The sequence below is a fragment of the Oryctolagus cuniculus genome, chromosome 11, assembly GCF_964237555.1.
Source record: "Oryctolagus cuniculus chromosome 11, mOryCun1.1, whole genome shotgun sequence".
In the NCBI taxonomy this organism is placed as follows: domain Eukaryota; kingdom Metazoa; phylum Chordata; class Mammalia; order Lagomorpha; family Leporidae; genus Oryctolagus; species Oryctolagus cuniculus.
The window spans coordinates 104,334,613-104,347,542 of NC_091442.1; the positions used below are offsets into that span (position 1 = coordinate 104,334,613).

General features: G+C 38.2%; 1 protein-coding gene across 1 annotated transcript in view; it reads left to right on the forward strand.

Moving 5' to 3' along the window:
• Positions 1-12,930, forward strand: part of UTP20 (UTP20 small subunit processome component) — a 103,719-nt gene that overhangs the window by 40,135 nt on the left and 50,654 nt on the right. The window contains exons 23-27 of the mRNA XM_008256963.4: positions 2,425-2,515; positions 4,119-4,204; positions 4,711-4,836; positions 10,773-10,939; positions 12,588-12,796. Of these exons, the coding sequence (XP_008255185.1) occupies positions 2,425-2,515; positions 4,119-4,204; positions 4,711-4,836; positions 10,773-10,939; positions 12,588-12,796 (679 nt within the window). The remainder of the gene's footprint in view (positions 1-2,424; positions 2,516-4,118; positions 4,205-4,710; positions 4,837-10,772; positions 10,940-12,587; positions 12,797-12,930) is intronic.

A 12,930-nucleotide genomic window follows, 5' to 3' on the forward strand; every position in this document is an offset into this window, starting at 1 on the left:
GCAAAGTACTGGGCTACAAAGGCCTCTGGGGTGCAGGAGTCACAGGTCAGTGCCTGGTGAAATATTTTTATGGGAAGAGTATTTTTAAAGGCATTACTGGAACACAGACAGGCATAACCTAACATTTTGTTACTTCATTCTCATAGCAAGACCCAGTTCCCCCAAAGAAGACACCTCTGATGCTGACAGAAGAAAGTTGCCAGGCAGCTAGGGTAGGAAGGGATGTTCCAGCCAGTTGAAATAAGGTGTGCAGCAGAGGGGAGGGAGATCATGGCCAGTTTTCCTGTGGCTGTCATTCCTGCTCTGCCTGGACCTTCTCACAATTGAACGTTTCTTTCTTCTGCTGCTTCCCCTAAAGACAAAGATTCTTTCTCGTCTTGAGTCCCTAGCAAAATATTAGCTTTAGTACTTAGTTGTGGAATGAGTGAGTAAACTGTATCCAGTCACGCCTCTTTCTTTCTCAACCCGAACCTTTCCACTGTGCCCTTGCCTCACTGCTGCCAGTTGAAATTTCTGTTCATGCTTCAAGGTATAATTTTAGTGTCATTTCTTTACTGAAGTTTTCTTCCAGTCGTTTAACAAGTTACGTTACTAAAGTTTCAAACTTTCATCACAGCCTTCATTCCTCCATCGTGGCACTCCTTGCCTTGGTTATTGTTAATTGTTTCTTGACCTTCCATGGAATCAGAAATTTGAGAGCCAGGTCCATATCTTAAATTGTCTGTCCCTGTGTCCAAATCTAGAATATTGTGACCAAACGCCATCATCATTGGAAATGTGAGTAAGTTGATAGTTACATTCTTAATGCCTTCTAAATATCTTCATAGCCCAAGTTTATATTCCTTCATGAAACACTAATTTAGCAAGTATTGACTGAGAGTATGTACATTACCTCTTGTACTCTCACACGTTAGGGAGTTGAATGGCATATAGGAACTACTTAATGTTAAGGAAAAGAATGGCTGTTTCAATAGAAAATTTTAAAGTTTATAAAACTATAGGATATTTCTCAACAACATCTAAAAAGGTCATGATTTCTAGCTTTCTCTTTAGTTTATTAATCAGTTTTTCATCACTGTAACAAAATACTGGACATAGTGAACTTGTAAAGAAAAGAGTTTTGCAGGTTCAAGGGCACGATGCCTGCATCAGCACAGTTCTGGTTAGAGCCCCATGGCAGATAGCAATGACGGGAGCCCCTTTGGGGATAAGTGATCTCATCTTGAACAGGAAGCAAAGAGTTGGGTGGTGCTGAGCTTGCTCCTTTTTTTTTTTTTTTTTTTTTTTAAGAGTATTTATTTGAAAGGCAGAGAGAGAGGCAGTTCTTTTATCCACTGGTTCACTCTCATAAAATGGCTGCAACCCAAAGTGAGGAGGCTTGAACTCCCACATGGGTGATAGGGGCCCAAGCACTTAGGCTATCTTCCACTACTTTCCTGGCTGCATTAGCAGGAAGCTGGATCAGAAGCAGAGCAGCTGGGAGTCAAGACTGGTGCTCTGATAAGCAATTTTGCTCAAGAGCAGAGAAATGCATGGTTTGGTGAACACTTAGGAGCAGAAGCGCCACAACTCTTTCTTTGATTTAGTCCTCACAGAAAACCCAGGAAGCCTTATGCTTCTCAAAGGGAGGAAACTAAGACTCTGAGGCATAGTTAAGTAACTTTCCCCAGAGTCATGCCCTGAGAATGGCAGAGGTTCATGTCCATCTTGCTTTCTACCTGTCTTCACTTCCTGCTCATGTTCTTAAATGGGCAATAACATCCTTCATATCTTAGGTTTACTCACCTAGGATTCTTTTAAAGTCCTCATAGATCTTGCAAAGTATACATTGTTATAAAACAGTTTTCTCCAAGTGTTTTTAAAGTCTCACAGAGCATAAGGCAGGTAGGTAAATGCAGTAGAAGCCCATTTTAGTAGATGATGTGATCTACATCTTCAATTTTAATGTGATCCCAGAATATCATTTTTTTTCTTCCTCCTTTGTAAGCAAGAGCTGTGGTTAGCTCGGCTCAGATTATTTGCCTGACATCAGTCTATGTTACCTGCAAGGGAGGAGGAATATAGTCAACCAGTTGCATAGAACTTAGATAAGGAATAATTCCAAAAATTCCATCTGTGTTCAACTTTGGAATATAATACCATTTTGATTTCCTTCTTTTGAGTTTTAATTTAATTTAAATCATTTTAAGCACTTCCTAAAGAATTCTGGGGAGTGAGGAGCCTGGATTTGGAAATTCTAAGAATTTGAAAGATTTGGAAATTTTGTAGAATAATATCCTAAATGCAAAAACTTAAAACTTGGTTGTGTGATTACCACTGAAAGTATAGACAATTTGGAATCAGAGAGAGTAAACTGTGAAGACTGTCTCAAGAAAATGATTTCCATTCTTTAATTCTATAATTCTCTTTTTTGTTTTTATGTAGGCAATTAATTGCTCATTTGCAAGTTTTCTCTAAATTTTCAAATCCACGGGCATTATATCTGGAATCCAAATTGTATGAGTTATATCTTCAGGTAAGTAAAATAAATTCTTAACACTATAATTATTTGTGGACCTTTTTCTGTCATTTTCTTCAATGAAGTAACTGAGTTTTCAGTAATTTTTTTTTTTTTTTTTTGATAGGCAGAGTTAAACAGAGAGAGAGAGAGACAGAGAGAAAGGTCTTCTTTCCGTTGGTTCACCCCCCAATGGCCGCTATGGCCAGCATGCTGCGCTGATCCAAAGCCAGGAGCCAGGTGCTTCTCCTGGTCTCCCATATGGGTGCAGGGCCCAAACACTTGGGCCATCCTCCATTGCCTTCCCAGGCCACAGCAGGGAGCTGGACTGGAAGAGGAGCAACTGGGACAGAATCCAGCGCCCCAACCGGGACTAGAACCCAGAGTGCCAGCACCACAGGCAGAGGATTAGCCTAGTGAGCCATGGTGCCAGCTTCAGTAATTATTTTTTGAATAGGGCTAGTGTCTACATTTTAAGTAGATTTTTTCATTAATAGACATTTTTCAGAAACGATTTTAGAATAGCACTAATTTAATTTATTTTAAGGTTGTTTTGGGTTACTAAACATTGATGAGTTGTATTAGCAGTGAGAATAGAAAACGTGAATTGTGTGGTGGGAATTGCATTTTAGAAAGGAGTTGGGAGGTATACCAAAAATGATTGGTTGCCTTTCTCTTCTAGTTAAGTTAGCCTTTAGGAAGGATTAGGATTTCAGGATCTAGCAGAGTGAGTGGAAGCAAATAGTTGGACTAATAGTCTCTTTCAGTCACAGTGTATGACCCTGAATTGCAGAAAAAATTTAATGTCAGAAGTGCAGTGGAGGATGGCCCAAGTACTTGGGCCCTGCACCCCATGAGAGTCCAGGATAAGTACCTGGCTCCTGCCATCGGATCAGCGCGGTGCGCCGGCCGCAGCGCGTTGGCCGCAGCGGCCATTGGAGGGTGAACCAACGGCAAAAAGGAAGACCTTTCTCTCTGTCTCTCTCTCACTGTCCACTCTGCCTGTCCAAAAAAAAAAAAAAAAAAAAAGTAGAGTAAGTATTGGATATCATTCTAAACTATTTGGAGAAGTAAAATTTTCTTTGTGTACTTGAATTGTCTTAGATCAAACATATATCATTGCAGCTGAATTTATTCATGCTCTGCCCATAATTCAGTTGGACCTTGTTCTAAAGCCAGAGCTCCAAAGTCTGTTACGTACAGGAAGCAAAATTTCTAAGTCACTATTTAGAGAGACCGCAGAGCCAGATCTCCATTCCTGGCATATTTTTATTGACTGCCACTCCTTAATAGTATGAGAGATATCACCATCCCTGACCCTTCCACTTGGTAAATCCAGATTCATGTAGAGAACTGGCCTCCACCAAAAAAAATTGAGGGCCTGCTGTGTGATGCAGGGGCCGCAGTTTTGCTTCTTTTTTTTCTTCGCACGTATTCTTTTTCATCTTCTTTGACCTCCAAGAAAGTGTAGAACTGTTGTCAAGAACCAACTCTAGACCTTGTCTAAAAATGTAGATTTTTTAAGAAATGTGATTTAACAAATTAACTCAAGTAAAATATCCCATAGTATGTGTGCATATATATGACTTCATTAATTTGTTCTATAAAATATCATTCCTAGTTATTGCTACACCAAGATCAAACAGTACAAAAAATAACCCTGGATTGCATAATGACATATAAACATCCTCATATCCTCCCTTACAGGTAAGTTACATGTGAAACTAAAAAAAAATGCCATTTCTTTGGCTGATTTTCACCTTTCTACATATGGACGCTGTTACAGAATACTGAAGGCCTGGGAAATTTCCTTTAAGTTCTCCCTAAGTATTGAGGGAAAAAAGAAAATAGTAATTTAATATTGTGAAGGTTATTTCATTTCTTTCTCTTTGCTAATATAATGCCATAAAATCTTGGTAGTAATTACTTAGGAAATCATAATCATTTGGAAAGCTTTTGTATCATGCCTATACACAGTTGACTCATTGACTCAATCTAATCCCCTCTAATCCATTTTGCCTTTTGAAATGTGAAAACTTGTCATGTTAGAAGATGTTTTTGTGGAGACTTTCCTTTATTGTTATCAACCACAATATACACTATATGCTGCTTTATTTTATTTATGCTTATTAATCTCTGCATACTATTCACTATCACATTTTTGAAGGTACTGTTGATGAATTGATAATTTGTTCTGTTTACTGTTTTTAAAGGGAAAACTTACAAAGGTTGCTTGAAGATAGAAGCTTTAAGGAAGAGATAGTGCATTTCAGCATTTCAGAAGATAATACTGTAGTGAAAACAGCCCACCGAGGAGATCTGTTTCCTATTCTCATGAGGTATTTATACTGTTTAAAAATGATTCTTCTAGAAGTCAGTTACAAGTTACAATTGTGAGTGTAGTATTATTCTGGTTCTTTCAGCAACTGTAATGGATTTTTTTTTGTTTTATATTCTTTTTGGATTTTTTAATTATTATTATTAAATTGGACCTCTGGGGGAAGTCAAACTGTTTTAGGTACTTATTTAGAATATTTTTTCCTAATATAAAGAAAGCTGTTTCTATGGCATTCTTTTAATAAAAGGGTTAAAATTAAATTCAAGTATTTCCTAAGTTATACTGTTGAGATACAGTAGAAATAATTCATTCCAGTGTCTCAATATTGTCTAATATTTAATGATATTAATTGTCTATTGATTACTATTGATAGAGCAGAAAAATGACCCATAAGCAATGCAGAAATCATATTTGCTGGGTATAAAAAATAAAATTTGGATCTTTTGAGCTCATCAGCTCTGGGGTGGTAGAAATTGGAAGGACTTAGATTTTTTTTTTTTGACAGGCAAAGTTAGACAGTGAGAGAGAGAGAGACAGAGAGAAAGGTCTTCCTTCCATTGGTTCACCCCCAAGATGGCCTCTTACAGTTGGCGTGCTGAGCCGATCCGAAGCCAGGAGCCAGGTGCTTCCTCCTGGTCTCCCATGCGGGCACAGGGCTCAAGCACTTGGGCCATCCTCCACTGCCTTCCCGGGCCACAGCAGAGAGCTGGACTGGAAGAAGAGCAACTGGGATAGAATCCGGCGCCCCAACCGGGACTAGAACCTGGGGTGCCGGTGCCACAGGCGGAGGATCAGCCTAGTGAGCCGTGGCGCCGGCCAGGACTTAGATTTAACATGCCTTTCCTTGTCATCCAGCTTTGGGACTGCATGGTTGTATAAGCTAAGACAAGTTTTTTAGATTCATTGGGCTTTTGTTCACTTAATACAGGAACTATATCATATATGTTCTTAGGCCTCAGCCAGCTGTGATCTGATGGTTCTATTTGATTCCATTTATAGCCAGCATTGAGAAGTTTGCTATAATGGACATAAAATATTTGGATGAATAAAGGATATGAAAAGTTAAAATAAAATGGAACATAGAAATCACTTTATCCAAACACTCAAAAATAACCACTGGTAATTTTGTAATCTGTCAAAAGCAATAGTAAATAGTAAACTTCAACAACACTAATGCCATAATTTAGATTTCTGTAAGTAAAAAGTCTATGGTTATATGAAGTCCAGAATAGTTCATTACAGGCTGCCAAGATTTATCTGAATGTATGCATACATATAGACAAACAATTTTTTTGAAAGATTTGTGATCATATTGTGTAAAATGTTTTATTACCTTCTTAAAATAAATCATCTTGGCTCATGAGAAGTTTCAAAATACGGTTTAAAATTTAATTAGAGGGGCCAGCCCTGTGGCACAGCGGGTAAAGCAGCTGCCTGCGGTGCCGGCATCCCATACGGGCACCAATTCAAGTCCCAGCTGCTCCAAACACTCCACTTCCGATCCAGCTCTCTGCTGTGGCCTGGGAAAGCAGTAGAGGATGTCTCAAGTCCTTGGACTCCTGCTCCTGCTTGGGAGACCCAGGGGAAGCTCCTGGCTCCTGGCTTCGCATCAGCGCAGCTGTGGCCATTGTGTCAATCTGGGGAGCAAACCAGCAGGTGGAGGACCTCTCTCTATCTCTCTCTCTCCACCTCTCTCTCTCTACCCCTGTCTCTGCCTCTCTCTCTGCCTCTGTAACACTGCGTTTCAAATAAATAAATACATTTTAAAAAAAAAATTAGAGATAGGTAGATTGACAGAGAACTCCCATCTGCTGCTTCACTCCCCAAATGCCTACAGTGGCTGAAGCTGAGCCAGGCCAAAGCAGGGAGTCAGGAACTTGATCCAGGTTGTTGGTTGGTATCCAACTACTTGAGCCATTACCTGCATTAGCAGGAAGCTTAAATTGGTAGTGGAGCCGGGTTGAATCCAAGCATTGTGGTATGAGATGCAGGTGTCCCAAGCAAATGTCTTAACTGCTCCACAAAATGTCTACCTCCAAAATGTGATCATTCTTCATAAAGATATGCCTTAAGTTATATAGTGAAGCCTATTTTATTGAGCATTTTGCTCGTCTATAGTTTTCAGGTTTTGTTTTTTTTTTTTTTTTTTCAAAATTATCTGTGTGGAATATATATGAATCTTTATTAGGTTAATTTATTGGAATAAGCTCTTATGGAAAGTTGATGAGCATATTAAAAAAATTTATATGCTCATATTATCAGAATGTTGTCTATAACTATCTTCCTTCCTTTCTTCAACAGTTTCATTTTCCTGTATGAACCTTTGACCTAATCTCTATTTCCAAAATAGATACCAAAAAGATACATGCCCAATTCCTTTGAAGAAGTTTCATTTCTTTGTATTGCTACTAGCCATTTTCCCACATCATTTCACTAGTGGAAGTTTATTTTTGTTGTTTGTTTTAATTTTTGCTAATTTAGTGAAGGATGATAGCATGTTGTATTGCTGCATTATTTTTAGATTAGCACATTATTAGAGATGCCTTCTTGACCTCTCTTTATAAAAATCACACCTTCCCCTATTTGCTTTTTAGCCCCTCGCCTCGTTTTATTTTTTCTTAGGGTATTTACCCAACGTGGTCTCATTGTTTATCTCCCCTCTCAGCAAGTAAACTCCAGTATTTACTATATTGGTTGAATTAATGTGTGTTCTCCTTTGTGGTAGTAAGCCACATTTTTTGTTGTTGTTGTTAATATGCCTGTTGCCTACATGGCATAGAAGAACTAACTCTCGTGGTAGTGGTAATGATTATCTTCATCTTGCTACTGGATTCAACAGTAGTGGTTAAGTCTCCTTGTTCTTGGGTGAGAAGTCTCTAAGATACCTTTAGAAGGTGCATGAACACTAGATTGTTTTTTGTAGTATATACTGCCATAACATTGTCTTTTTCTACTCTGTTGACATTTGTACTGGCAAGGTTGAAGCAACGGTAAGTAAAAACTCCCGATACCTTGGAATGAATCAGGACAGTGGCACCAAACTTTAGTAGTCAGTTTTCATTGCCACCAATTTGGAGTTTAAAAACAAAAGGATTCACTTAATAGCCTTGGTGAATCTTGACCTTTGAGTACATATCTTTTTACTGTGCTCTATGACAAAGTGGGAAGTACTCATATATAAAATACTTCCACACATAGGTTGTCTTAGGGAATGACAGCTGTGTAAGTGTTTGAGTTACAAGATAAACTAGTCACTTTTTCACAGGATAACATTTTTGTGTGAAAACTCACTGATGGACTATGATCTTTTTCAAAATTGAGTACTTCATAGGAATTTTCTTGAACACACATGCAGTAAGCCCACCACTTCAAGGAAAATCACAGATAGCATTTGTTTCCAGTAACTAAATTCTGGCACTCAGTTGAAAATTAGGATTTGGGAAAATTTATCTGCTTCTGTGAAATTTAGCAGGTTCACCATACTTAAAAGACTTCTGGGGTGCTGTGGCATAGTGAGCCAAGCCTTCACCTGAGTTGCTGGCATTCCATATGGGCACCGGTTCTCCTCTTCTAATCCAGCTCTCTGTTTATGGCCTGAGAAAGCAGTGGGAGATGGCCCTGGGGGACCCAAAAGAAGCTCCTGGCTCCTGGATTTGGATCAGCCTAGCTCCAGCTATTGCAGCCATTTGGGGAGTGAACCAGCAGATGGAATACCTCTCTCTGTCTCTCTCTCTCTTGTCTGTAGCTCTACTTCTCAAATGAATAAATAAAATCTTAAAAAAAAAAACCTTATGGGGATTGATGTTTTGGTGTGGCAGTTAATGCCACCACCTGTAATGCTGGCACCACATGGGCACCAGTTTGTGTCCTAGTTGCTCCAATTCCAATCCAGCTCCCTGCTAATGGCCTGAGAAAAGCAGCAAAAAGTGATCCAGGTGCTTGGGGCCCTGTCACATGGGAGACAGAGATGAAGCTCCTGGCTTTGGCCTGGCCCAGCGCTGGCCATTGCAGCCATTTGGGGAGTGAACCAGTGTATGGAAGATCTCTCTGTCTCTGACTCTCCCTCTATAACTCTTTCAAATAAATAAATCTTTTAAAAAGACTTGCATATGTTAATAAACTTGTTTCTCTTTTTGTTTATAATGAAATGTGTCAGCACTTGACATTGCATAACTTAGTAATGTTTTCCATGTAAATGACACAATATATAGACTCATGTATGTATAAAACATCTGTTTGAAGTGCAAGACAGATTGTACTGTAAAAGAATTTATGAAGTTGCTGTTAACCTTTAAGAAGCCACCAGTTGATATTTGGAGTAGCATCAAAATGCAATAGCTTCAGTTATCTGAAATTTTTAAAAATATTTCTTCCCTCTCCAGCTGTCCATCTGTGTGAGGCTAGAAGGTTGTCAATCACAGTGTTTTACAACAAGTTGAATGCAGAAGCAGATCAAAGAATCCAACTGTTTTCTGTTAAGCTAGACAAAAAATTAAATAGTATTCTCAGTCTCGCTAGTGGAGGTGGCGAGATTTATCAAATATAATTAGTTTTCATCAAATATTTTATTTAAGTTTATTGATATTTTTCAGTGTAATAATAAACTAATTATTTTAATTCCTCAGTTTTAATTTCTAATACAGTAACTATCAGTAGTAATATTTATGTACATAAAAGTTCTTTAGGAACCCTGGTAATTTTTAATAGTATAATGGGATCTTGATATCAAAAAAGGATGAAAAATAATGTCTGAATTTTCAATGTTTTCTTTCTTTTTTTCTTAATATTCATTTATTTATTTGAGAAGGGGGGTGGTTACAAGAGAGAGGAAGAGTGAGAGGGAGAGATCTTCTAGCTGCTGGGGAACCAGGTGCTTTATCCGGGTCTCCCACATGGGTGGCAAGGGCCCACACACTTGGACCATCTTCTTCTGCCTTTCCAGGCACATTAGTAGGGAGCTGGATTGGATCAGAAGTGGGACAGCCAAGGCTTGAATTGGTGCTCATATGAGATGCTGGTGTCATGGGCAGGCAGTCTCTTAACCCGCTGTGCCACAGTACTAGCCCCAAGAAATAAGTTTTACCATGTTAAGAAAGTAAATTCTGTTTAGGTTATTTCTAATTTTATCAAGAATAGATGTTGAACTTTATTAGAGTGCTTGTTAAGCATGAATTAAAATGAACACATTAACATTTACTCTGAGCCATTTATCTATATTAATCTAATAGCTTTTACTAATGATGCTTGCATTTCCTGGGATAATCCTTACTTGGCTTTGATACAGCAATGAATACTCCATTTAACAATGTTGTAATTTATGTTTATAAGCAAAATTGGTATGTAGTTTTATTTTTTGTCATTAACCTATTTCAGTGTTACAGATTTACCATTTTGATAAATGAAAAAGAACTGTTTTTATCTTTCTCTCTGCTGTGAAACCATAATATGAAAATTATTTCTTCCTTAAAAGTTTAAAAAATTTACCAAACTGTTTGAGTTCAGTATTTTCCAGTGGTTATTGATTATTTATGTTTTTTCCCCTTTTGCTTATTTTTATGTTTTTGAAAATTACTTAACTGAAATCTTGCTAGCTTCCTTATTTGCTTTTGGTTTTAATCTCTTACTTCCTTGTAAGGTATATATTCTTGTTTTCATTTTTTCCTTGATTACACTTACCTTTGACTTGCTTATTTTAATGCTTTTTCTCACACAAAGAATCACATTCTGGCCTTTGTCTACTATTTTCTTCTTCCTGCTTCCTTTAGCTTCATTTTGTTCTTTTTCTAAATGTTTATGTCGAATATGTCATTTCTGTTTCCTTGTTTTGAGTTTAGCCATTCAGTGTTGTTGAGTTGCTCTTCTAGTCGTTTGCGAATAAAACTAGTATTGCGTTTTAGAACTAATGTACAAACCAATAATGTCCTTTTGACTTTTCAGAATTCTGTATGGGCGAATGAAGAACAAGACTGGGAGTAAAACTCAGGGGAAATCTGCTTCAGGCACCCGCATGGCCATTGTCCTGCGCTTCCTCGCTGGGACCCAACCTGAGGAGATCCAGATATTCTTAGACCTGCTGTTTGAGCCTGTGAAGCACTTCCAGAATGGTAGCTACTGAACGGCTGTTGGAATGTTGCAGACTTCTGATGTCTCAGGAGAGGTCTCCCCCACTCCCCGCCCTCTCTGTAATGGGACTGTTCCTCCTCCGACCTCTGTGCTGATCTTGCTGATGTGCAACTCACTCAAAACTTTGATTTAATTAGGTGAAGCTCATGCTTGGCCTGGGGATTATTGCCCTTGTGATAATAAACCCCCCAATCGGGAAAAATGCATTTTCTGTTGTTCACCTAAACTATTTGAAATATGATGAATGCTTAGCCATATACAAAGAAAGGATGTTTTTCTAAGAAATTCAGAACATGCTGCAAAATTAATCTTGATTGTCCTGGCATTTATTAAGTCACCAAGTCATTTACCCATTAAATATGATTTGTTGAATTAACACCTGTGCTGGAGACATGTTAAAACTAGAAAAGTATGTATATAACCTGTGCCCTCAACCTCACAGATGTATTAGGGTAGATACTGAGCTGTAATACTGTAATGCTCTGAAGTATGTCCTCTGACATATGATGTTAGTAATTGTTGCTAATAATAATGACTAGCATTTATTGAGTGCTTTATTCCATTCATTATGGCGACCCGTTTATAGACAGTTTTGTTGATCTTTACAACAACTACATGAGCTGTCATTACTTGATTATTCCCATTTTACAGATGAGGAAACTGAGGCTTAGAAAGGAAGTGTTTTGCCATGGCTACTTAGCTGGAAAGTGATGGAGTTGGGATTAGAACCCAGACCATTGTGACTACAAAGCTTATGGCCGATCCCACAGTTGCTTTACATTAGGCAAACATAAAAGATGCTTATTTGTAGTGGAGTATGTTGCATTTGCTTTGCATTTTTCTATGATAGAGGTCCATCTGTTAACATAGGTTTTCATCCAGTATAATAACCTGTGAAGGAGGCTAGCTGTAATGAACTCAAAAGCTTTCATTCAGTGTAGAGTCCCTGGTATAGGAGGGTAGCTGGAAATGATGCTTTTAGTGGCTGGACCATTTTGGTATATGAATCAGTAAGCTCATAAGCTCATGTCAGATGGTTTGAAGTAAAGCTCAGACAGTAATAATTCATACCTTTTCAGTAAACTCTCAAATCAATATTGCATCAACTCTTGATAAAGGACTATTTAAAGGACTATTGTTTTATTTATTAACTGGGGACCACAAAGAGAAATAAAACACTTGATTCTCAGCCCTCAAGAAGCTTATAATGCAGCCAGACACTTACTATGAATCTGCCAGACTCAGCATAGCTCAGTGAAAGCTGAGAATAAGAAAAATGTGTGGGTTATTATTGCCAGATAGAATAAAAGACTATTAGTAACTTAGATTGCCAGGAATAGGATAAAAAATTGGATGAGAATTGGGCTTAGATACATAGTTCTCTCACAAGTTTCTTACCCTCCTTTATTCTTCAGTTTCCTCATCTGTAAATGGAAATAGGTAAACCTAACTTACCCAGCTCACTGAATCCTTTTAAGAGTTAGAAGGCGATGACTATGTAAGAAAAGTGGATTGTCATCTGTAAGTACCTAGCAATAGAAAATACAGTATTATTGACAGAAGTTGGATGTAGGCTCTAATTATACATAGCAACATACTTCATGAAATTTCCTTCTCCTTGTTTCATAGGCGAGTGCCAGTCTGCAGTCATTCAAGCCGTAGAAGGTTTGGATTTATCTAAAGTTCTTCCTTTGGGCCGTCAGCATGGTGTCTTAAATAGCCTTGAAATAGTGTTGAAGAACATTAGCCATCTGATCAGCGCGTACTTACCCAAGATTTTGCAGATACTGCTCTGTATGACAGCGACCGTATCACACATCCTTGACCAACGGGAAAAGGTGATGGATGTGCCATAGATGCTTTTTTCTTGTGCTGATGAGTCTGTGTTTTACTTGTGAATTGGGTTGGGGCCTGAATTACTAACTTTCTTCTAAGTTAAATCCTTCTCATGTAGCCCTTTGAAAATGTTTCT